General features: G+C 38.6%; 1 protein-coding gene across 6 annotated transcripts in view; it reads left to right on the plus strand.

Annotated features, from left to right (window-relative positions):
* Positions 1-26,823, plus strand: part of DIP2C (DIP2 acetate--CoA ligase C (putative)) — a 308,220-nt gene that overhangs the window by 235,600 nt on the left and 45,797 nt on the right. For all 6 annotated transcript variants that reach the window (XM_014257423.2, XM_005528520.3, XM_088053095.1 and 3 more), the window contains 12 exons: positions 1,601-1,740; positions 3,337-3,473; positions 5,629-5,837; positions 6,648-6,762; positions 10,973-11,174; positions 13,222-13,331; positions 14,124-14,204; positions 17,978-18,101; positions 19,718-19,839; positions 22,558-22,669; positions 22,758-22,867; positions 25,617-25,747. In XM_014257423.2, the coding sequence (XP_014112898.1) occupies positions 1,601-1,740; positions 3,337-3,473; positions 5,629-5,837; positions 6,648-6,762; positions 10,973-11,174; positions 13,222-13,331; positions 14,124-14,204; positions 17,978-18,101; positions 19,718-19,839; positions 22,558-22,669; positions 22,758-22,867; positions 25,617-25,747 (1,593 nt within the window). The remainder of the gene's footprint in view (positions 1-1,600; positions 1,741-3,336; positions 3,474-5,628; positions 5,838-6,647; positions 6,763-10,972; positions 11,175-13,221; positions 13,332-14,123; positions 14,205-17,977; positions 18,102-19,717; positions 19,840-22,557; positions 22,670-22,757; positions 22,868-25,616; positions 25,748-26,823) is intronic.

Genomic DNA, 26,823 nt, shown 5'->3' on the forward strand with positions numbered 1-26,823 from the left:
GTCATGCAAATAATTCATGCTATTCCCCTTTGGTTTATTAGTCTGAACCCACTTGCTTAAGGGAATGCAAAAGGGAGTGTTTAAGGACTGAGTTTTTCCCCTTTTAAATGGCTGGCAAAAAGCTGTGGTCAAATAGATATCCATAAGTGGTAGTAGGAGCTTCTCTCAAAATGCTTTGTGTGATAAGTAGTGCAAGAAAATGGATGTGATGAAAGTCCAGATGGCCTCTACTTCTGGAAGTCTGTGAGAAGCCTGCAGGAGACCTTTCTTCTCAGGAGCACAAAATGTGTGTTTTGGGGAGCAGGGATGAGAGAAAGTAGATCAATAATGTCACTGAAAGTTCTTTTTACATGATGGGAGTGTTATTTATCACAGGTGCTTGTTTACTAGTGCCATTTGTTATGCTCTAATGCATTTTCAAGTGTGCTCACATCCTTCTTTGTTGACAATGTCACTTGAGAAATATGGCTCGTAAAACCTATTAATTGAAATTTATAGAGCCCATAAGGACAAGGCTTACATGAGCAGGACTGGCTGAGGCCCATCTAGTATTTCAAACACAGTAGAGGAGAAATGTCACATCAAAGGATATTATCTGTTAAAAAATAGTTGTGTTGTGATGGAGCATGTGGGAAAAATGCACAATTGTGAGCTAAATATTGGCTGTTTTATCCGTCCTGAAAAAAGCTGGAGTCTGCTCTTCATGGATGCATAATCTGAACTCAGAACCACGTCACCTTCCAGTTTTGCATTTTAAAAGCACGACAGTGCGAGAGTCCTTCCAGACATGAGAAGCTCTGACACATTCCCCTGGCTTGGTAACTTGCATACGTCAACACTCATTTACTCAAGCCACACTCTCCACAGGTGTAATTGCATCCACTGGTGCAGCAGGTGGCTTTACACTGAAACAAGCTGACAGGCATCTTGTGCTGATGCTGTGGAATTTTGCAGCATGTAGGCAATGAATCTGAGCAAACTGAGGCGTTACCAAGAGGCTGCATCCACAACACTTTGACCATGACTGATGAAGGTGTAATTTGTTTTCATTTTCATGGGGTAAATTAGAATAGGAAGAATTCAATTATATGAACTAAAATGAAGATGGTAAAGTCCTTGTGTCTTCCACAGATACTTGACAGTAAACCTATGCCAGGTTGCCTCAAAATAGATAACATACAGAATTTATCAAGTTATTTACTGATCAGTTCCAAATATTTGTAGTGCAGTTTCCTTCCACATTGTCTGCACCATCTTTCAGTGTTTTAGAAATTAGGCAAAAGCTCTTTACTTGGGTGGTAAGGCAATTGTTATAAATTTTTTCTGAAAATTAAGTACAGGCTGTTTTAGGTAAATGTTGGGGGTTACTTGCATCTCAGCAGCCTCATATATGTGGGTGGGTACTGAATGAGAGAGATAAAAGATGTAATTACTCAGAAATGACTGAAAAACAGGATTTTATTGGGCCTAATAGAGGAGGGGGGAAGGAGAAATTTTAAACTCTTGAAACAGAGGAGTATTTGCAATAGTAGCCCATTAAGCACAAGTAAATGTTTACACCTGCCTGATGATGCACTGATGCTCTAACCCATGTTTGTAGGCCAACAGATGACAGCAACCAGCCGCCGGGAAGAGGAGTTCTGTCCATGCATGGTCTCACTTACGGAGTGATTCGAGTGGACTCTGAAGAAAAGCTGTCTGTCCTGACTGTCCAGGATGTTGGCTTAGTGATGCCAGGAGGTGAGAAACTTCCTTTGAAACTTATTATGATCCATCAATTTAAGTAATTGGCAGAATAAAGTTGCAGGTGAGCATACTTTTTTGCCAGACTACAACCTTTGGGACTACAAGCTCCTTGAAAACATTTTAGCCTAAAAGCATTACCTTACGAAACTTCATGGTTTGGAAATCCCAAGATTTCTTGTCTGCATTTACCTCAGTGTCTGTCATGCTTGCACTAGCAGCATGTATTAAATAATCTGCCACCACATCAGAACATCTGTTCCTCAGCTGTGAGATGTTGGTAGAGAAATTAAGAAAGTTAAAATACTGTGGCTATAAATATCCATAAGTCCAACCAAGACAAAAGGTTTCAGGAGGAAAAAATTTCATAGCCTATGCTAAGGATCAATAAAATTGCTATCTGAAAGCCTGCAGAATGTTTTTCCAAAGGTCTTGTGCAATCAACCAAATCTTGTGCAATTAGATAGAGGAGGTATGACTGAAAAGTTCATGTTGATAAATTCAAACTGAAATCGGTGCTTCTGAAGAGGAAGGTAATACTTTTCATAAGACAACTACATTTTAAATAAGATGCTATGGGTACTAAAAAGGGCCAATACTGTATTTTTTCATAAGAGAATTCTTGTTATGGATCAAAACAATTAAACATAATGATGCCTCTTACAAAATTTCAGTTTAACATCTTAAAGGAAGATACAATTGGTTGTTGTTTAATAGTTATCATACAAAATATTATAATGGATGTGCCATCTTACATTTCATATTATGTTCTGATAAAGTGCAAGTGCTTCTGTTTATCCTCTGAGTGAAAGATCATTCAAGATTTTGTACACTTGTACTTAAAAGATGTGTTGATTCCTTTCTGCTTTCTTTTGATCATCATATCCTCTTTGCAACTACAAAATCAACCAATTCTCTGCTCCAACTCCAGAGACTGTAACTAAAGCAGCATTCCTGATTCTTGCTGAAATGGTTGACATAAAATAGTGCTTCTTTCTCAGACCAGTGCTTTCTAATCTCTCCTGTTTAGCTCCTGCTGTCTCTGCAGGCCTGTAAGACCAGACAGAGGGAGTCTGAGCTCTGATAGACTCTCAGTAAAGCAACCAAATTAGTCTGCTGGCATATCTTGATCTGTCATATGGTGTTACTTGCTACTTTCTGAGAGGTGGATTTCCTGGTTGCCTGCCTCCCTGGCTGTATAGTAATTATCAAGGGCTCCATTAGAGTATTTCATTTTGCACTGACTGAAGCAAACCTGGTTTTCAGTATGCAAAGCTGGGAACATAATCACATTTCACAGCAATATTACAGATGAACTGCAGTTTCAGAGAGCCAGGCAACTAGGTATTGTTATCAATATAAAGATTGAGTTTACATAAAGATCCTTGCATTCTTCATATAAATATTATTTATAATAGAAAACCACTTGATAATGATGAACACCATAATATTCAAGAAACTGATTGTTAGGCATTAGTTTACATGTAATTAATTTGTTTATGACATCTCTACCATGATGTCTTTCCCACAGCATTTATGTTGTTCTGTGGTTCATTTTATAACATTTTTTTAATTCCTTGCTTCTCCCTCTAGCTATAATGTGTTCAGTGAAGCCAGATGGAATTCCTCAGCTCTGTAAAACAGATGAAATAGGAGAACTTTGTGTATGTGCTATTGCAACAGGTACATCATATTATGGGCTCTCGGGTATGACCAAAAATACTTTTGAGGTAAGTTGACAAAAAATGCTATATAAAATCCTTCCTTTTGAACTTTTTCAGTTTCAAGGTTACATTTGACATTGACATTGATAAGTATTGATATTAGCAGTATAAGAATAGAAATGTTAATCAATGCTTGTGGCTTGGGACCTATATTCTAGCCAGATAACCTGCACTGAAACCCATTTCATTGAGTGCAATAGTAGATCTTAACGTGAGTTTAGCTTTGGCTCTGAAGAGCTTTTACTTCAAGATTCAAATAAGATACCAGGAGCTGAAAAAAATCAAAAAGAAAGGAGTAAGAAAGACCAAGTTCAAAAGGTAATATTGTACAAGTCTATGTGCAGAATTTGATTATTGCAAACAGTAAGAAAGCTGCTTGGTATTTCTAGAAAGCAGATTTCAACACTTTCACATCACCTCCAGCATTAAGGTTTGTATTTATACAGAATCCTGAGAGATGTAGTCTTCAAAAGAAGTGTCTAAAGAGCAGAGAAACCTTTTTCTGATTAGTCCCTATTTGCTTTTGTTTGAATTGCCTTAGGTGAAAGCCTGTTGGCTTTGTGGAATCTGTTTTCTGACTCCAGTGCACACAGCTGTGTATTGATAGCTCTGTAGTACCTGCTCACTTGTTATCATTAACATTTGCTGAAGACAGTGTGAAAGGCTGAACAAATTAGAGAAAAAGTGAAAAAATTTGATTTTTAAGCTACAACTCTTTTCTCGTTCAATATTTATGGCTGAAATTAACACAAATACATTTTGGTTTTCCTTAAAAAATTCTCTATTACCACTTTGAATAGACTAATGTGACTAATACCTCCTGTAAAATGCAGAGCTGAACATTGTAAACACTGCACATTATATAATGAATGGAGACAAGTGGATATGATTCTACATCCTACTGTTGAAGTCAGGAATCCTACTATGCTATTGTGATCTGAAATTTGTTGATAGCTGATTTTTATGCTGCAAGTACTGGCAATACCCAATGTGAGTGATAATCCTGGATTTTACATACTCCAGGGTAGAAAGGTACTTAAGTTCATTTTGTAGTACTTGCTGTAATTGGGATACCATTCATAATTCATAACTGTCAGCAGTTTAACAGCATATTTAGACTGATTTAGACTTATTCTTAATGCTAAGCAAATAAACTGCCATTGAGTGAGCAGGACCACTCTATTTTAAAAGTTAAGCATGTTCTTAAGTGTCCTCTCCAAGTGGATTGCTATTCTGTTTTACTGCATAATTCATGTTGCAGGTATTAGAGTGTCAAAGAGTTTTGTGTTCCTGAAATGAATTATGGCCAAGGATGTATAAGCATTAAATCTATTCAATAAGACTCACCCATGGGCATCTGGCAGCAGAATTTGACCTTTCTTTTTATATGAGTCTTCAAGAACACTATATAGTCATGGTCTTCTACTTGCCATTGTCTTTTTGCCTTTAAACTATTTAAGTTTAAAGAAATGACTGCAGGAAAGTGTGGTTGTGTCAAAATGTAGCTCAGAGTAGCTCACTTGCCAAAGGGCTAACACTGTGCTAATTAGGATAGAAAAAACCATAGGAATCTGTCTGTGGAAGTCACATATGTCTGGTGTTCAGACATTTAGAGAGGTGCTCTATAGAGCTGTATTTTCACTTCCAGGTGTGCTACAGAAGACATTATCACTAGTATTCTGAGCACTTAATTGACCTTAAATGAAAATGTGGTCAGCTGAAAGAGTCAAAAATGTGCTGTACCTTAAAATAGCTCTATAGCACTTCCAGCCTGCCTGTTTCTTACACTGTGCTGGAAATTGGCATGAGGTACACAGCACCTCAAGCTGGCAATCTGCTCAGCTTGGGTTTTTATTTAATACTGTTGGTGTTGATTTGTATATTTATGTTATTTTGTTTATTTTTTTAAGGTCATACATGACTCACAGTTTCAGTTAGAAAATGTGTATGGTAAACAGAGTGGGATTGAATTTGCTGGAACTCAGGTACACACAAGTGTAGGAGTTTCCTGATGCTCCCTTTATGGTCAGTGAAGGATAAAGAGCGTCACCAGTGACCTATTTACTTTGTTTCAGAATAGCCATCCGAGAGAAAACGCCTGAAATACTTTGCAGCCTGATTTCTGTGTATAGAGCTGAAGACCTGTGTTTCGGTTTTGCAGGTGTTTCCTATGACCAGTTCTGGTGGCCCCATCACCGAATATCCTTTTATAAGGACTGGACTTCTAGGCTTTATAGGACCAGGTGGACTTGTCTTTGTTATTGGCAAAATGGATGGTTTGATGGTTGTCAGTGGAAGAAGGCATAATGCTGATGACATTGTAGCAACAGCACTGGCCGTGGAACCCATGAAATTTGTCTACAGGGGGAGGTTTGATCCTTTCTTTTCTTATATTATGTAGAAATCTTCATTTTGCTTAGATGAGGTGTAAATAATCCAGATGCTTTCAGAAATCAGTGCCTGATCTGCATTGTAGTTTCCTTCCAGTTCTGTTCATATTTCCTGAACCAGGAGACAGCTGAGGGAAGCCCAAGGCAATGCTGTGGCAGAATTTGGATACCAAGATCTTGAAACTGTGATTACTGAAATTTCCAGTTGAACAGCTGGTTAATTCCAAGGGTGTCGGCTCAACAGGAGCCTTTCTGTGTGAACTGAATATTTCCAATATGCCTTACACTGAAGTTTTTGAATGTGAAAGTGTTTCTTTGTGACTTCCCTCATGTGCTGAAACTGAGCAGGAGACATCTAAAACTTCTGAAGAGCCTCATGCAATAGAATGTGCTCACACTCCCGCACATGTCAGACCTCTCACAAAATGATGCTGCAATTACTGTCTTCTAAGACGGGCTCAAGGAAGGTGCTTATGCTGGCTGTTATATAACATCTTAGCAACAACCTTGGTGTGGCCCAAATGTAGTGTTTTTCTTATTCCAAGAATGTTCACTTCTCAATCCTGCTCTGATACTATGCTTGTTATACATGGCTGTAGAACAAGCCTGCTGTTTCGACTCTAGAACTTATCCAAAACTGTTCTTGTAGCTTTTTCCTCATAAATATATTAGTAATTGGCACACCAGGAGTGTAACTAATAAATAAAGAAATCACAGTTGTAGAAGATGAATGCAGAAGACAGGTTTTTCCCTCTGTTCTGGCACTAAATACTCTTCTCTCCTCCTATAGAATAGCAGTGTTTTCCGTGAGCGTGCTGCATGATGAAAGGATAGTTATTGTTGCTGAGCAAAGGCCAGATTCCACAGAAGAAGACAGTTTTCAGTGGATGAGTAGAGTTCTCCAGGTAATTCTCTATATAAACATTTGGAAGACATTTTTTTCTTGCTTTATATCCTTTTTATTGATTTTTCAGACCTCTAAGGTGACTGACATTTGTCTTTGAGTAATTGTGAATCCACCTTCTGTTGCACTTGTTCTTAATGAGCACAAAATGAGATTCTTGTGAGTGACAGTTCCTATCTCGGCTGCACACACCCAGAGAGTGATCCTTTTCCTAATTAAAATGCTATAAGAAAACAGGAACAAATTGAAATAAATAATAGCAATGAGAAAGTAGCATATGGTTTATAAGGATATAGTCATTCATTACTTTGAAAGGGGAATTAATGGATGAATGAATTATATACTGTTACTGTCAAAAGCTACCAGAGTCTCTTACTAAACAGTTATAAGCATAGATACAGAGTTGGCTTCATCCAGATTTTTTTTTTTAACAAGTGAGAGAGAATTATTTATTTCTGGTATACCATGTTGATAGCTAAAATAAACTGAATGAAACTCAGCCTAAAAATCACAATTTCCCTGCACTGAAATGAAGGAAAGTGATTGATTAGCTCAGATCTAGGTATCTACAGTGAGTTTATCTTCTCAGAGGGTCACCTGTTGCAAAGAATCCCATTCCAGCAGTCTGGCAATATCAATACTATACTCATTTATTTTTCACCTCTAATGTCCACACACAAAAATATTAGATATTTTAGACAGGGTGATCCATCTCAGTGGTTAAGCCAATTCAGACTCAAAAGCAATAGATTTAATGGAGATGTAGTCAGATCAGTCAGTCTGTTTATTGCTACCTTGTAAAGCAGTCTCAACTCTGTCTACAGTTGGTCTCCTGTTACTTCTGCTTCCCTTTCCTGCTTTCCTTTCTGTCCTTCTGCTGGGACTCTTCTCAATAAATACATTGCAGATATATTTTTTGTTTTACCTAAGAGCCAAAGAAAAAGATCCCACACAATTCAGAGGTGTTTTTATTCATCATTGCATTTTACTGAATAAGAAAGGGAATCTATCTACTGTATCCTTCAAGAAACTGAACAAATAAGCTTTCATCCACCTCAAGACGGGCTTATCTGCTCTCTTGATTCAAAAGACAGCTGCATTTCATACAGTTAGAGGCATCTCATATTCACAGTAGATCTAAATTAATACCAAGAAAAGATAGAACCTCTACCTTGCCATCACACAGAAAGCCTTTGAAACACCTAGTAGCATCTGGGGCAACTGTTGTAGAAGAGGCTTTGGATTGCCCACACTTTTGTCAAGGCTCCTAAAAGGGTTGCAACTCTGGACTTAACACTTGCCCTGTTTTGTCAGTGGAGCATCTTTGTGACTTTTACAGAACTAATATCTTTCACAATCATAACCAGCAGAGTTCTGCACTGAAAACTGCTGGAATCTTGTGTTCCAATACTCCTGCCAAGAGTCAGCCCTGTTACTCCGAGTCTGATCAAGTCCTAGCAGTGTCTGAGAATAGTAGGCCATGTATCAAAGTACACACGTGTGGCTGCTTTCATCATCCATATGTGGAGCCTGCAACTCTGTTGTGCACTGCTATGTGAACAAGAAGTTTCTGTTTCCACCGCAGCTGAGAGCAGAGATGAAGGACAGAAGCCAGGAACATGTGGGATACTTTGTGCCTCTTCCCAATAAGAGTTTTAATGACAGATGTTGGGAAGTGGTAACCAGCTGTATCTGAATCATCTGCTAGTGAGGCACAAAATAACACTATTACAGCCTGTGTCATGACTCTCAGTGAAATCCATGATAACAAATCTATCAAATTGTACTTGATTTTAATGCTATTTGTGAGTTGTCTGACACCCTGAGTGCTGCCCTGTGCCAGCCCTGCCCTGCACTGCCTGCTTCTGCTGTGCCTTGCTGTCTCTTCCCTGCAGTTGAGCTGGATTGATTTGCAGAACCAGTTTTCCTGTTGGTTTGCACATATTCTGACTCTCCTGATCATCCTGCCCCTTGGCAGGGAGCTGAAGGGTGGTGGAGCTGCTGTACCTGTGGGACTGTGCTGGACTGCATCTGTGGGCTTCAGCAGAAGGATGGTTGGGAGGGAGTGGTCAGGGTCTGGGGTTGAAGTTTCTTGAGAATAGAAGGATGAAGATCCTAGATCACCCAGCAGTTCAGTCAGATCCTAGATATTCATCTGCTGCAGACTGTTCTGACCCTTCAGGCTGGGTCGTGGTCCTTGAATGGCAGACTGGATGTTAGTTTTACCAGCACCAGGACTTGACAGGGCTAGGTAAAGCCAGGAGATCTACTGCAGCACTGGAGAGTGTTTACCCAGAGAATTGTGTCAGAACAAGATGTTTTCTCAGCTCAAACAACACTGAAGTCTGGACTCTCTGCAAGTTTGGGTATATCTTGTCCATTTTCACAATGAAAGAGAGGAACAGAGATTTCAGATACTGTTTGATTCTGTCTGGACAGAGTCATTTCAAAAACCAAGCCATCTCATCAAGAGACATAAATGCCAGCAATATTAAAATTGACTGGTACTCTTCTCCCTCAGAATTTTAAGGCTCAGTTCACCAGCTGTCATCCTTGTGACAGTGTCATTCCCTGCTTCAGAAATGTGCCAAACTCAAAGGTGTGAAAGGTGTCAGATTTGAATGGCGCATGGTATTTTTGTGGCATTGTATAGTAGATGTATCTCTTAGAGAGAGTTCAGAAGTTTCTGGGGAATCATTGCATACACCCCTCATCCTACCACAGCTGGGTATTGCTTTCCATTCACCACCCGTAGGAGCAACAGAGTTTTATGTTTGAGTAAAAGTGGTTACTTGCCCTGTGATGCTTTTCCTTCAAGCTGATGTCAGGTGAGGATTCCATGATTTATCACTGCTTTTCAGAACCTACAAATAACATTATGATTAGTAGGTTATGATGGTTTCTGCCAGAAACATGAGACATTGTGTATTGGCTGCCATAAATATTTCACTATTGCTGATCTTTTGGGTGGTGTCTGTAGACCAGTAACAAGGTCTCCCAGTTCTGCTGTGAGAGCTACTACTGCTGAAACTCCAATGTTTTTAAATGAATTTATTATTCTTTCTTATGAGATTTTACAGTCAAATAAATAGGAAATGGAGCAAACAGAAGCCAAAAGAAAAGCATTGCTTAATCTGTAAAAGTAATCAGTAATTTATTGGTCTACACCTTAGTACATTATAACTGTAAGTGGTTATTTGATTCCCAGAATATAGATTGTATCTTCAAGGCAGCACACATATCAATTCACTTTTCTCACAGTTTAAAATTAAAAAGAAAAATAAGTAAATTATATTTTTGAACATTTAACTACTCATTACAGATGCTATTTGTAACTTGTTTCTCAGTTTGCATAAATGTCTGAAGTTGGTTTTCTAACACACTGAAGTTGGTTTTCGAACACGCTGCAATTTCTGTTATAAAGAAAATAAATCCTTTAAATCTGTGGAGAATTAAAATCTATGTGCATGGATATTCATGTTTGACTCAATAAATTACATAGATATTCTACGCTACAGTTTTCTTGAAAATGATGCAGTTTAATGAACATATTGGACAATGAACATGGTTGCTATACGATCCAAAGATGCTTCTTTTTCAGGTTTTTGTCCAACATTTTTTTCAAGTGGGGAGTTTCATAGTTTTCCCTTATATATTTTCCATTCCTGCCTGAAAATCTTTTACGCTGTGGTCAGGGAATGATCATATGTACTGTCTCATGTAAACTTTACCTTACAAAAAAACTAAAAAGGTTCACAAGCAACATACATCATTAGGTATAAGGGTTATTTGAAATTTTGCCTTGCTCAGAAAGATGGATATAAAGTTGATAGGAATACTTTGAACTTTATCTCTGAGAAGTGCACAGCTTAAAAGCAAGTTCATGTGGTCTGACAGCCCATCTTTGTAAAAAATCTCCAGGATATCTGCTACTACATGTGCTTAACAAGGTAGCATTTTCTAATAGATTTGTGTACATTCATCACCAGGTTTTTGGTTGCTTTTTTATCTGTTGGAATGAGTGTAACAACATTTCAGTCCACCTGTTCCTAGTGAAAAGAACCTCCTTATCACTGACATAGCTGAAGTGTCTTTCCATTGCCAGTTAATTATTAGGGCTGTTTTATGCAGTAACTCAGAACAACATGTGCCTATTAGAATGATGAAAAATTAGCTTTTCATTAAAATCGACTTCCTGTGTGATTTTTTAGGCGATTGACAGCATTCATCAGGTGGGAGTCTACTGCCTAGCACTTGTCCCAGCAAACACGCTTCCCAAGACACCGCTGGGAGGGATTCACCTGTCAGAAACCAAACAGCTCTTCCTGGAAGGATCTCTGCATCCTTGTAACGTGCTGATGTGTCCCCACACCTGCGTTACAAACCTGCCTAAACCAAGGCAAAAGCAACCAGGTAAGAGGAGTGAGGGCCAAGGGACTGTGGCTTCGTGCTGTGTGCCTATGGTACTGTAAGGGAGCAAAATCAAGTAATTGCTGATACAGGTGAGAATCAGCATCATCATCTGTCCTCTTCAATGTTCTCTGTGTGTCAAGGACATCATTGGTGTTGCCAGAAGCTAGAAACACCTTCACAGAGAGTGCAAGGAAAAATGCTAATTCAATAAAAGATGACATTTTTATCACTCTGAAAGGCACTGCTGAGACCACACCTGGAGTTCTTTGTAAATTCCTCTTCAGTTATGTTTAAAGAGGATGGAGACCAAACCAGAGAAAGATAAAATCTTGGCTTATTTTGAAGGCCGAGTGTGTAAACTAGAAACAGAGAGGGAAGGGGACTGTTGACACTAAATAACAGTGTTGGAAGGACAAATACTTGAAAAGTGTTCATGAATAGTTAAACCAAAGAATGCGTGGTTTAATCCCTCACATGCATAGGGAGATTTTGCATTACTCTAACAGCAGGTATGTTAGAGGGAAAACCCTAACTAGTTTTAAGATGGTTCTTCAGAAGTTCTGCCTCTTCATGAAGAATGTGGGATAAAATGGTACAGCAAGGCACTGTCTCAAGAGACCAAGAAAGCCCTTGTAGCCTGCTGTAGTCAGTCGCTGGTTATTTGTGCCCAACGTACAAGTAAATTTTAACAAATTTTTGCCTTTAAACCCAATTGCAGGTTTTAGTACTCAGATTTATTTCAAGGAGTTCTGGATGTGTAGCCTCAGGTTTAAGATTTGAATTCAGCTACATAAGACTAAGTGTTGGTTATTTTCCACTTTGAAAAACATCCTGGAATTAGAAGTGGGTTTGCTCTCTGGATCTTGAATATGGAGACTACCCTCATGAATTCAGTGCAAGTTTGCCTAAACCATCATTATCATTTAAATCATTTAAAAATGATCAAATCATCATTTAAAACCTTTGCACAAATGTTTCAGAATCAAAACCATAATCTCAATTTGTGGATATTGGGAATGCCAGAGGTTAACAGTGACTTGCACTAATCTAATCAAAACCATGAGGCCTTTTCCTGCAACTCTCACATTGGTATTTTCTTGTTGCTGCATCACAAAATAATTGCTGAATTAGAATCACTGGAGATGATTACAAATATTTTATGTATACACGAAATATTACTAGGGTAAAAGTAATGCCAGGAGCACAGAAACAAAATTGGTAGTATAACATTCTCCCATTTTGTGTTGTTGTGACATACCCAGAGGGCATTGCTTTTATAATTTTAAAGCAGAGTAGTCTGTAGGTGCTTTTGATTGTACATTATCTGGTTACTTACACCACAAACAATCACTTGGACATCATAGGCTAGAAGTAGAGCCTGGTATAAATTGCAGTTTATCAGTAATCCATGCTGGAGAAGCAGAAAACAAATGCCAACATGAGCTTAAATGCTGTCTGTGAGACAGGTATTGTCTCCTAATGGCAGCAACAAAACATCAGTGAAATCCAACTCATGGAGGAGTGTCAGCCATGACATCTTCTTTTCTTCTGAAGTTACTTAACTTCACTCTCAATCTTATTCTAGAGGGCTTGCATATATTTTATCCTATGCACCATCTGCCCCCCCCCAATCCCTGTCACTTCCTGTCTGTGGCATTACAGAAGTCCTGATACAGATGCATTAAAAAAAGGCAACAGAAGAGGAAAACAGGAATGTTTTCACTCTGGGCTGAGGGTCTTGAATTGATATGCCTACAGTAGGAGCTAAATTTTCCAGATTCATCATATCAAGGTAGACAAGATAGGTCTCTGGCTGTGGAGAGCCCATGCTAAAGTAGAGCTGTTTTGACAGGATGAATTGAGTCCTATGTATCTTCCAACCACTTCTGGTCCATAACCAAACTTTGTGTCAACAGAGATGTGCTCAAGGTTTGGTTCTGTGGACAGCAGTGAGAAAAACATCATGTATTGCAAAAGAAATCCCATGAATTTTCATCCATAAGCAAAGGATTTTTATTGTGCCCGGTGGATTTATGCTTTATTCTAGAAATTGGCCCTGCCTCTGTGATGGTGGGGAACTTGGTCTCTGGAAAAAGGATTGCACAGGCCAGTGGTAGAGATTTGGGGCAAATAGAAGATAATGACCAGGCCAGAAAGGTAAGCTAAACTTTTCTGTTACATATAGTTAACTTCATCCAAACATACAGTTAACATCATACAGTTGACATCAGGACACTTAGCAGTTCACAGATGTGATGGTTGATGATGTTTATTGTTGTCATTATTACTACCACCAATTTTTTGATGGCTTCTTTTTAATTAATGCATATATTTAATATTTCAGAACCTCATTTACAGAGAAATATTAAGTAGATGTGAGGAGAAGTCACCACATTTCATTTTTATGGATTTTTGAAATAAGTTTACATGGGACAGTAGAAAAAATATGGTGGAAAGCATTCATGGGGCTTCTACCAGAAATCACCCTCTATTACATAATTTTCATCACCTCAAGTGGAATCCAGAGAATTTTGTTTACATATGAGGTCCTGACCTTATTTGTTGTTATTTTAATCCTGGAAAATTAAGTTGAAATTCAGCTCTTTTGGGGGCTTATGTGAGTAATTAAATTAGTAAATTCTAAGCTGTGTATGTACCTGTGTATTTATAGAAAGAAAAAGAGAGGAAGCTAAAGAATTAAATAGTGAGTAAATTCAGAGGGATCAGTAAGTAGTGTTTTGTTGCTTTGGAAGTATATGCAGTGATATATCATAATCCCAGCAGTGGCTTCACTTCCAGAGAGGTGACTGCTACCATGCAAAAGCACCTTTCTATAAATGTGAGATGACAAGAAGATTAATTCCTGTTTAGTGCTTCAGGGTACTGTGACTTGGATTTGAAAGCCAAGAAGTTGTTCGGTGTCGTGACTGCCACTCTGCTTTATTGCAGTTCCTGTTCCTGTCGGAAGTGTTGCAATGGAGAGCTCAGACCACCCCTGACCATGTGCTCTACACCCTGCTCAACTGCAGGGTAAGAAGCTCAGGCCATAGCTCCAACAGGCTTGGAAAAGGCTCATTGGGATTTCAGCAGCACCTGCTTGTGCTGTGGCTGGATGTGACCTTTCTCTTCCTATTTCCACTAATACTCAGCTGTTATATTTAATGTTCACTGACGCAGAAAGGAAAAGAGAATAATCATTGTCAGTTGTCGAGATATAGATTGTTTTTTTTATCAGACAGTGTGCCTTACACATTTCTCATTTCTTTTTCTACCACATACATGTTGTGTGTGAGCTGACACTGCAAATCTGTTTCAATACTGTTGAATCTGTTTCAAATCTGTCCCTGTGTTGAATAACTGTTTAATACTGCTCACCATCCTGATTTCCAATTTGAAAAGCACAGGCTTGGCAAAACTAAAGCATTTTCCCTAAATAACACAATGACTGTTGTTTTTGAGATTGGACCATCTGGGGGAGGTGTGAGAATGAGGAAAGAAGGTGAAAAGAAGAAAATGTATGTCCAGAATACAATCAAGTCTGCAGAAGATCAGTAACAAATCTCTCTGGGTAACCTCCATGAGGTGCCAGCCTGGCACAGCATTTCATTGCTTACTGAAAATGAGTTAATGAATGTGACAGGTACAGAACTTGGCTTTGCTAAGAGTAAAACTTCCTTGCTTTCTGTAGTGTAACTTCTTTACATCCTGGATGATTACAGATGACAAACCAATAAATCTCAAGACCACAGAGAGAATTAAAGTCTGATTTCAAAGCATTCCATCACAGTACATCTACACATATCTGTCAGATCTGGGAAACATACATAGTGTGTGAGGGTGTTCAGGAGAGGGGAGGCCTGGAATAGTGCTGTTCCCCTGGAGTGCTAGCTGATGTTGTCTCAGTCTATGTGGTCTTTATGCAACTTGAATGGGTTCTTAAACCTCCAGTAATTTGTGAACCTCTGTGAAATCACCACTTACAGTATTTACAGAATATCCTTCTCCATTTTACAGTGCTGGTACAAAGTTCAGTTTGAAGCTACCAGTAAGTAATTAAATAATTTTTTTAAAAATTCAGATTAATAGCTCATATTTGTGAATATGTGAAACCTGCCAGATAAATAGTGAAGTAATTACGTATTTTTTTAATGGCAATGTAGAAATCTTGAGAGGCAATGCTGTTTATAAGTTCAATATTACATCATTAAAGTACTGCATTGCTGTGTCCTCTAAGTCAGGAGCAAAGATGCTGTGAGGAAGAGTTGATGTGTACTATCCCATCTCTTCCACACATGGCTGTTGCTTTTGAGTTTTAAATAAAGCCAAACTTCCTGTGGTGGCAGAAGGGTTCAAACAGCGGGAAGTAAGGACACAACGTGCAAAACAAGGATTAACAAAACAAATTCCCATTCCATAGAAGTGAAGAGTAGCTGGATTTTAAAATACAGTTTCTCTGTTACTCTCAGTGAAGAGTATCTCATCATATGAGATTTGTTTGAGAGCTGTAATGCTTTTTGGAGAGGAATTAATATTTTATGGAAAGGGATGACACATTTGGTGGAGTTTGCCCTAGGCAAGTTTTATTGCCTATCTTGAATTTTAGTTCTGATTTGTACTTTTCCTATTTTGTCTTCCTTGGACATTGTCTGTACACTTTGTTCTAAAATAGTCAGGCATCCTGCAGTACATGACTAATGAAAGTCCACTGAGATTAGTGTTTTCCTGTAACCCAAACTTTGAGAATTTGAAATATTTCAAAATTAGTGCAATAGATTGTTTTTAGTGTGTGTCACGAAGGATTGCAACACCTTTACATTTCAGGATTGCTCATTAAAGGCCCAAAGGGAGTAGTTGCCTGATGCTTGCAACTGATTCTTGTCCAACAACTGTATTCTCCTTCCCTACACTTCATATAAACAATGACTTCCCACTAGTTCACAGGCAGCAAATGCCAGAAGTCTTAAATGTAAACAGGCTCTGCACAAATTCACTTGATTTACAGCAATTCCCTATCTGTCATTAGGACCCATGCTTCTGGTGTGTGTGGGGATATAAAGGGTCCTTCTTCTCATAACCATGGAAACAGGCAGTTTCTTGAAAGAAGAAATGGAGAGTTTAAGTACATTCTCCTGACTGGTCTGCAGTGGCAGGACAGCCAGACCTCATATTGCTTTGGCATACTCAGGGCTGGACAGATGGAAGTCATCTCTGGTCCAACATCCACAGAGTTGCATATGTCTTTAGAGGAAGCTTTCTTAGTGAAATGGTCTCCACATTGATCATAAGATTGATTAACTGTCTGAAGTGCAATTCAATAAGTGTGGTTGCTGAGGATGATGAAGAGAAATGCTGAGCCCTGGCCTTGTCCATTTTATTTCCAGTTGGATTGTGTTCTTCTTTGCAGTTTGTAATGAAGTCTGTGAATGCCAGGTGATCCTGGTAAAGTGGCGCTGCTTGCAGTGCTTGCCCTTTGGCAAACTTCTCCCTCCTCTCTGAAGCCTGGTCAGTAAATACTGCAGTGGTGTGTGGGGTGGTGGTAGATAGAAACCAGCATCAGAATAAATGCTTATTATCCCTTGCCTTGTTAAAATGGAGTGTAAAGAACATTTCTTTAAAACAGTAGACCTTCTTGCTTTCTCTCTTAATGAGGATAGAGTGATGCAATACATTTTTTATTGTATTACATTGTATTTTTGATGCACTGTTCTATTTTAGTGTGTGTCTTTGTGTGTTCTTTAGTATATGTTTATTTATGTATTCTTACATATTCTTACCTTTTCCCCCCCTATTTTTTCAGAAACACTTTTTTGTAAGCGAACTTAGTGCTTGTGATAGGTGCCAGGTGTGTCACAGCTGTACTGGAGACTGAATTTCTCTTTTTCCACAGAAAGTACACAAGCCTGTACGCCACCCTTCCCATACTGCTCTGTCCATTTCTCCCAGCCCTGACTTGGCCTGACCCAGCTCTAGGTGCAACCAGTCTGTCCTGTACATTCATTTTTAGACTTTTTAGGTGTCTGCCTGCAGTGGTAGTGATTTTTGTGATACAGATGTATATATTTTTCTAAATGTGTACTTGTGTGTGTGCATATATGTACACGTATTTATATTTAGGAAGTGCAAGAACTGTAGCACTCATTCAGTTTCAAACACTGGGACTGTTTGATAATTTTGGGTTTGCACTACTTGAAATGCTTCAAAAATGCCAAGCTCATGCTGACCAGAGTTATTCAAATTTAACAAATGCCTCTCTTCTCTCTTTCATTTATATGCAATATAAGTGCTTATCTTTTGTTACAGACTAATTCTTTTTTCCATTGCAAAGTATTGTTTTCTCCTGTGTCTTTTGTCTTTAAAGTATTTCTGCTGGGCCTTTTGGCTCCACTCCAGTGTGCAGACAACAAAATGCAGTTTTCAGAATTGCTCTTCACAGATGCTCCAGTTTGGTACAGAGACCATAAAGGCACTTCCCTGGCTGCAGCAGGAATGCTGCCTGTGTAGCAAGGGAAGAACAGGCTTCATGGGCAGGATATTAGCACACTGCTGTACTGCCTTGGCGGGGGCAGAAACACTGCTGAGGGCAGAAGGCACAGAGAAAGGAATAGAGAACATTCCTCTACTTTAGAAACATCTTTTTTCCTTCCCACCACAGTTTGGCCTAAGACTGAATGTTTCCATATTTTAAGTTGATTGCATGGCATATTGTGGCTGCCCTTCATTCTGCAACTTCTAAGGTGAGGAGGAAAATAGAGTTTCAGCACATCACGTTATCTCCTGTGACATTTATCTTTCTTCCTGTGCAGGGAACAATAGCCAACTCACTGACATGTGTCCAGCTGCATAAACGAGCTGAGAAGATAGCTGTCATGCTGATGGAGAGGGGACATTTACAGGATGGAGACCACGTGGCTTTGGTTTACCCACCAGGTAAGGAATTGCTGTAGCAGTGCCTTGGGTCTCCTGGAAGTTCATCAAGGTCCTTCTGAACAGCGCTGCATCAGGGGTGTTACCATGTACACCTCATTAATTGTCAAAACACAAGATGTTTGCCTCATGCATATTCATTTGAATTTGGTCAAATGTATTGAAAAGAGTCTCTCTTTCTGCATGCACACAGATTTTATTTCTTTGGGTTCAGATTAAGACTAACCTGTATTTTTAAAACCTATCTCTTACAAGTAGTCAAATTTAATTACTGGGTTTTTTTTTCTGGATACAGACTATTTTATGAGCATGCAGTTCCATCTGCTAAGTGTTCTTAGATTGACCTGTTCAATTCCCTTTTGGAAGTGCTGCATTTCAGAAGGGTAAAGCAACAATAATGAGGAAGTAATATGTGGGGGCTTTTTATAGTAGAAATTTGATTGATAAGCAGCAAATTATTAAGAAATACAGAATCATCATTACAATATTCTCTATAGATTCTTAATCTAGATAGCTCTCTTGGTTTGGATTTTCATCCTTTTGCATCAGGGCTTTTAAGTTTATGTTAACTGGTAACACATTTGACATTTGCTTGAAATTATTTCTGATCTGGTGCTACTCTTTTATCTTTAACATTTCTTGTGTGTTAGTGAAATAAACAGTCTGATTTAAGGTCTGAAATGTGATAAGTTTGTAAGGATTGCAAGACACCGGTTCTGTCTTTGTAGTTATAGGAGCAGTTTTGCAATGGTTAATATGGCAAAACCTTTTCCACAGAAGAAGACTAGTACTTTAAACTTAAATGTTTGTTTTCTGCATTTCACTTCCCATGAATGAAGAATCTTATTGAAGGAACAATAACCTACCAGTACTGCAGATCCTTTTCCACTGAAAGAATAAACCAGCCCCCACTGTCATCTTATCACAGCCTGTGCACAGCACCAGGGAGGTGACGGACAGCAGTATTCGAGGGATCTTGGCACAGTTGTCTGTTCAGCCTCCTTAGGTAGCCTGAAGGGTGCTGTCCATTGTCCATCACCTGTAGTCAATATTTATATGGCACAGCACCTAATTTTATGCTAGAAGCAGGATTTCAAAATCGTTGCTCCCTTTTTTACTGTAAAATTTGAGGTCCATATATCAAGGCTTCCTATGTGAGATTAAAAATGGCAAGAGAAAGACAGTATTTTGTGAAACATCCAGATGTTCTTTCTGCAGCTGGTAGGACCAAGCATCATCCTACCTCATCCTTTTGCTGGCACATCCCTCTTCTTGTACACTCTATAAATGTACATTTAGGAAGATAAGTAATCTGTAGAAATCAGTCTTTTTTTAGAGGTTACTTCCTGAGCAACAAACTGGAGTTCTCCTAAATGTTGATATCTGGCTGCAGTTTTGTGTGTCACCTGTGGTTTTTCATGCTCAGAACGGTGTGGTTGGGAGGAATTAGTGAAGCTGAACAAATACTGACAAGGGGCTGAAAAAGAAGTCTGTTAAAGGGCTTAGTCACTCATTTAACCTTCTGGGTTCAGTTCCAAGTAATATTTATGCTGACATAGAAGTCTGTGATTAAACAGTTTGATTTTCAGGGGAGGATTTCTGCTTTGTTCTCCATGCAGGGATAGACCTGATTGCTGCGTTTTACGGATGCCTGTACGCAGGCTGTGTGCCAATAACAGTGCGACCTCCACACCCCCAGAACATTGCCACCACATTACCCACAGTGAAGATGATCGTGGAGGTGAGCAGACGCCTCAGATTGCACCAGTAGATTAAATGGGTGATGGATTTGTGTCTTTAGGAGCAGTAACTTGAGTGAGGGGTGGTTGGGTTGAAGTTTTATTCCTTCCCAGGACTCAGGAATTCAGTGTGTTGCAAAATCAACACTGCTTGGCAACATACAACCTGCTCACTTGAGCTGTCACATTCTGCCCTAGTTGCATGACTCCTTTCAAGAAATATATTTAAAGTGCCTCTTTATATTTAGCTGTATGCCAAGAGGGGTAGGATTCCTCACAGGCAGAGCCACACTGACTGCTGAGAAAAGCCTCAGTGTGAAGTTTATCCTCACCTGATGGCATGCTCACTGCTGAATGTCCAATTGTTTTGCATTTAAAACAATTTCAAAGTTTTGCTGTGAAGATGTTGGTCAGTCTTTTGTTTCATCCAGGAAAGTGTTACTCAGACCTTTTCATTCAGTGCTTTCTTTTGATATTTTGGCTTTATCTAACAATGTTTAACCTCTGTTGCACATAAATAACTGTAATGTGCTTTTTACTGAGGAAAATAAAAATGGTTGAAATTAGATAGCCAGAAATCTGTCAGTTTCTGATTTATTGATTGGAATTCTAAAGAAACAAGTTGAAACAAATGTGGTTTTGCCATTGATAATTTATTTTTATATTTGCAGTTAACAAGTAGTAGAGATAGTTGTAATTTTTGACTTTCCTCATGGCATCAGATGCCATAAAGTATCAGAAGAGGTATGAGAAATTGTCCTATTATTTTCAGGATTCTTGTTATTTAATATTTTGGCACTTGGCATTTTTAGGCATCAATTGTTAACATACAGAAGTGATGTAAAATGTGAATTTTTTCTTTTCATGTTTAGTAGCTAAACTAGATGTTTGATCTCATGATAAAAAACTGACAAATCTAAGATGACTTGTATTCATTGTCACTTCAATAGACTAACTTTAGATAAGGTGTTGACATTTATTAGCCATATTAATGTCAGTTTGACTTATAACCTCTCAGCTCTGTTTTACACAAGAATTTTTCTCAATTCTGAGATTAATGACCTTGTAGAAAACAAAATATTACTGCAGTTCGCTCATTGCCAATGCAGTCACACAAATTTCCTGATGTGTTGGGGTCAGCACCTGCTGTAAGATGTTGTATGTCTGCACAGCATCTTTTGAAGTCAGTAAGAATAACTTCTGAGTAAAATTTGGCCTGCATAATTGTGTTTTTGTGATGTGCTGGTAGTTGTAAAACATTACTCAGTTGAGCCCCATCTTGAGTGGTTCCTAACCTGTAGCTAAACCGTGTTCTTTCTCCTTCCCACCATCCTTGTGTCTTTACCTCTGATGTGGAATTCTCCAGGCATAGATATTCTGTATTTTAATGAACCTTCTGATCATCCAGATTATATAATTCCTAAGGAGGCTGGGAACCATCAACTTTTGAAATTCCTTTTATTTATTGTTTAGTGTGCCAAATCAAGATTTTCATGGATCAAAATTAGTGATGTAAGAATTAATTTGCCTTGACAGGAAATGAAAATGGACTAAGGGCTGCTGCAGTGGCTTTGTTTGTATTCACTTTTAGCTTGAAGCATTTAAACCTTCTATACAGGGCAGTCATGGGATTAGAGTGTCAAGAGATAAAAGCTTGGCTCAGTGATGTGAGCTCCAAATTTCAAAATGTTGGAATTTCTGGTGTTCTAAAAAGTTGGCTTCCATGAGATCATTGTCAATAGAAGCTGTTCTCTTCTGCTCAGTGGTAAAATTTAGTGTACATATGATTACTGATTTTATTAGTTTAAACACAGGAAATTTAGTGTGCAATGAAATATTTAATTTTCTTTCCTTAAGGAAAAAAATAGTCTTAGCAGAATTTGCATGGATTTTCAAAGTTTGGGGAAAAGAATAAAAATGTTACCTTTTCTGTTTTTCCTATGTTTTATCTTCAGTGATTTCCATGCTCATATGCATGTTTGTCTGAATTCTCTAAGCATATTATTTTTTATTCCTAAGAATAAGAAGTATTCTTATTAAATAAGAAATATTCTTGTAGTTGATACCTATGAACTTCTAAAAATAGGAAAACTAAAAGGAGAATTCAGCATGTATCATCTAAAGTTTGGTGCAGATGGTATTTGCTGTAATGCTGTAAGCTCACCATTTCATTTCTTAGTGCCACTTGTACAATATCTGTTCTAGAGCTACTTTTGCCAGTATCAGAAGAGCTCCCAGTGGTTTATCACTAGCACAGGCCCTGGAAATATGTGGCTACCATAAAATTGTCTTAATATAATAAAATTATTAATATAAAATGCCAGACTAGGTATTGGTTGATTAAAATATTGTTTATGAACCAAGATACGTTATTGTCACATAGGAAGTCTTTTGGACACAGTCTTCTTTACTGGCACTTTGGGGTGAGAGCTGATACAGTGTGTAGGAAAGGTCACATTCTCACTATTAAGGCACCTTTAATTTCATTGCAATGCTCTTCTCAAATTGCAGTTTTCATGTAAGTTGTAAAACTCACGTGACTTTGTCATCTTTGTGAGCTGCAATTTTTTAAGCATCTTCTCACCTGCCGATCAGAAAACACAAAGTTGATATACCTGTGTCCTGTTCTGGCAGAAGATAAGTCACTGTCTTGCCCATTTTCATGGGCGAGTTAATTAGCATGCCATTAGCATGTTTTTATTTCTTTCTTAAATTTCCAGGTGAGCCGCTCTGCCTGCTTAATGACTACGCAATTGATATGTAAATTGTTACGGTCGCGAGAGGCAGCGGCAGCAGTGGATATCAGGACATGGCCTCCAGTCCTAGACACAGGTGAGTGCTGGGGTCAGGGGACCTCTGTCTCTTTTGTCACTGTGCTTGTCAGTGACATACACACATTTTCTGTCTCTGTCTCCACCAGACGATTTGCCAAAGAAGCGGCCTGCACAGATCTACAAACCTTCTAACCCTGAAACACTTGCTTACCTTGACTTCAGTGTCTCCACCACTGGCATGCTGGCAGGGGTAAAGGTAGGGACTTCTTCTTTAAGCTTTCCTTCCTGCTGTCCTGCCTGGCTGGCAGGTGGTTGCTCCTAATTTGTGACTCCTAATGATTTTTGGAAGCAGGAACTGAGGTCCTTCCTCCCTTGCAGACATTGTTTGAATCCAGTGACATTAAATTAGTTTTCTACTTGCTACAGAACTGTGTGTGGTGGTTTATCCCCTCTCCTCCTCAGACTAAAAGTTTCATCCCATTACTCCTGTGCACAGACCACCAGTTTTTCTGCCTGAAACATTTTTCAGCTTAGGCATCTGTTATTTCCATTTTATGAGCGAAATGAGACTGTCATCCTTTTCCTGCTTGTTCCAGTGCCCATTCATTGCTCGCTTCTTATGGCAGCTCAGGTACTGGCCATTGGTTTTCAATATTCTCTTCTTGCAATTAAGGCACCTGATGATTTCTCTGGTATATTCACCCAGTATAGTACTAGAGTAAGCTTCAAAAACTCATTAATAGATTTGTTTGCTAATATCAGGCATCTTGAGCTCTTGAAATCTATGCCATTTTCTCCAACCCTCTAGCCACAATTCATCTGTTTTACCTAACTTATGTATCCCACTACTGGTTTCACCAAGACACAGTAAAATCACTCTGTTATTCTTACCTGTTTCTTCCTTACTCTTACTTGTTGCATATCCAAGGATTATCATTGCTTTAACAACCTCTGCTGATGTATCACACATGGAGCCTATGCTGCATTCCTCATACTCTTTAATATCACCCATCTATTTGCAGAAAGTGTCAGCATAATTTATAAACAAAGAAAGCATTATTTTCCCAGTTTTTGGATGAAGAGATGGAAGCACAGAGCTGTTGAGGCTGACTGATTGTTAAATGGTTGACCTGGCTCATGGTCATATATTGGACACTCCTGCAACATTCAGTCCATCTAACTTTGAGTAGCTACAATGCCTACAGATGTGGAATAGTCATTGGGCTCCTCAGAGCCAGCAGAGAAAAGCAGGGACTGTTAGGGTGTAATTTATCTGACTTATCTGAAACATCTATTTTTTTAAAGGAGTAAATGTCACATAAGTCTTCATTTTCTCTAGAGAAAGCCTCAAATGATTGTTTCAGATGCAGTCAGCTGTATTAACTCAGGTCTGAAGTACACTTTATCAGACTTGCAGAAATGGCTACTAACTATGCAAAGTGAGTGTTTGGGAAACTTCAAAGATAGTCAAAGGCAGGACAAGTTGATGAGCCTTTCTTAGTGTGGCTAGAGGGAAATACAGATAAATCTATCAAGGAATTCTTGATTAGCTTCTAATATCTAGGTCACAGAGCCTGCAGGCCACTGACTCAGCAGGTTTATGTAAACTGTTACCATCTACTACATCATCATTAGTGACTAATTAATTATAAAATGATCAAAAGAGACCACAAGGCTTATATTCATAATGCAGTGGTACTAAATGAAAATAAATGGCTAAATAACTCCTGTGGCTCCTGAAAAGTTGATAAATGTTTTGTAATTACTTTGAAAGTAGTAGATTCCACTTGCATTTGCTCTCAACATTTTCAATAGCTTGCATGCAGCATGGTGTAAAAATTCCCAGAATAACAGCAGTTCTATGTTAATAGAGTTCAGTTTAATCCCATATGAAAAAGTAGTCTTTATTCAGCTGGAGTAGAATTAATCTGCAGACTGTAGATGATCACCACAGACCCACATTCAGAGCTGGTCATTTTGCATCACTTGGAACACATCCAGCTTCAATTATGGCTGTCACTGGAATGGAGAAAAAGTCACTTCTGGAACTTTGTTCCCCTGTTTACTTTAAGATCAAATAAATTTTACCTTCCAAGTGCCTGTTTTCCTCCATTGACTCTCAGTGAGCAGTGTATAAGGCAACCAGCTCCCTCTGTGGCAGAGATCAAAGCTTTGGTAAGTTAACTCCTATCCAGACAGCATTTCTAACACTGGTGTCTTTCTTGTTACTAATAGAGAGGACAAACATGAAAAGATATTTTCCTGTTTCTATTGTCATTAGAACTTTTAAGTCAGGATGGGTGAGTGTGGGAAACATCCTAAACTAGGAAAAAAAATCAGAAGATTTTCCTTTGCATCAGGTTTTTTATTTCTACTTTCTGCTTTTATTATCTCTGAAAGCTTCCTTACCAAGATTTTAAGAGCCTGTTTCTCAACTGGGAGCTGGATAACATGAAGATATTTGACAGATATTTATTTACAGGAACTTTACTAAGTTTATTGGGGATTTTTATTGCTGAATGATTAGGCCCTTAGTACTGCTTTGCTTGGCAAAATCCCTTCCAATTTAAAAAGTGCTTTGGCATTTTTCATTTATTTTGTTAAGAAATACATACTTTAAAAATGTTTCTGACGATCAGCAAAGTGTTTCATTCAGTCATTCATTCCTTTATTCTTCCAGAAAGTGTAGCATATTATCGTTAGCTTTGCATACAGCTTGGAGCACATCTTTAAACCACTCACAGCTTTCTTCCTAAATCACTTCAAACTTACCATTCATTCTGTCTCCTCTCCCCTTTCACAATTATTTGATGCCCTCTTGAAGGAAAATTATGTTTTCTGAGATATAAATTACCTGTGCGCATAAAGTCAACTACATCGAGCATAAAGTCAATATTTATTTGGTGTTTTTATCTTGTAATTGATGTAAGCACTTGGTGCAGTCTGGGAGTGAGCTTTCCAATGACACAGTTGATCATTTTAATTGCTTTGCTGTTGTCTTTCAGATGTCTCATGCAGCCACTAGTGCCTTTTGTCGTTCTATTAAGCTGCAGTGTGAGCTTTATCCCTCCCGGGAAGTCGCGATCTGCTTGGACCCCTACTGTGGACTTGGGTTTGTCCTCTGGTGCCTCTGCAGGTGAGGCTTCTCCTCAGCCTTTTCTGAATCACGGTTTCCATTGTACTGTGGCACAACAGAATGGATGATGTGAGTGATGAAAGGATGGGAGGAATGGACAGCGCCTCTGGGACTGCCACAGGCGGTTGGAGTTGCTGGAAGCTATGTGGAAGCTGCTGGCTGGAGGATGTGGTTTGTTTGAGTTGGGCATGGCCGTAGGTATTTAGACTTGGAAGTACAGAGCATCAGCAGGGCTGCTCATTGACCTCCTGCTGCTTTACTGCTGTCTCTGCCCAGTCTGGCTTGTTTTATTTGATGGAAGCAGTGCTTTACTAATATTACCTTAAGGAAGTGGTTTCCTCACGTTCTCTTTTTCATTCTCTAATCTGAAAGCAGGAGTAGATATGAGGGGACTTTCTCATTTGTGGGACTTTCAGGATGTGATTTTTGCAGAGACACAGAAGTGTGTTTTCTTGCAGGTACTTTTATGGCAGTAGCAAAGTTACCAGAAAACAAAACATTTCTAGTGAAATGTGAATTAGCTTTCTTGGTTAATAAATTTAGAAATATAATAAAGAGATTCTGTCAATCCCTATACTCCAGAGAACTTACAGTTCAGCACTGAAAGCAGGTCTATTGATTTATTTTTTTTTAAGTTAGCTAGGCTGATGCAGAGGCAAAGGAAAAGAACTGTGAGTGTTAATGGAGCCCATTTTGATGAAGGCATCTTAGAGTCACAGTAGTCTGACATCTTTGCTCTCTTCACAGAAAGTTCTTTGGTGTTAGCAGTACTGCTATTTTTAGTTACTAAAATGAAGATAATCCACAGCATTAAAAATACTTTGGATAAACTTTGTTCCAATTTACTAAATAACTGAAGGAAATATTGTTTGATAACAACTACAACAATTTATTTTCAGCAGTTACTGTTTATTTAAAAGTAGGCTATTGGCATGGTTATTTCCCTTTTAAAATGTTTGCTATTATGTATTAAATAGGCTAAAGATTAACAGTATTATCTTATTCATTCTTGATCACTTTCTCTTGATTTAAGCTATACTTGCCTAATTCTGTTTTGAATTTTACATAGGGATTAG

Source organism: Pseudopodoces humilis, chromosome 1 (assembly GCF_049639895.1).
Source record: "Pseudopodoces humilis isolate 2021_Gansu_Grassland_sample_001 chromosome 1, ASM4963989v1, whole genome shotgun sequence".
NCBI lineage: Eukaryota > Metazoa > Chordata > Aves > Passeriformes > Paridae > Pseudopodoces > Pseudopodoces humilis.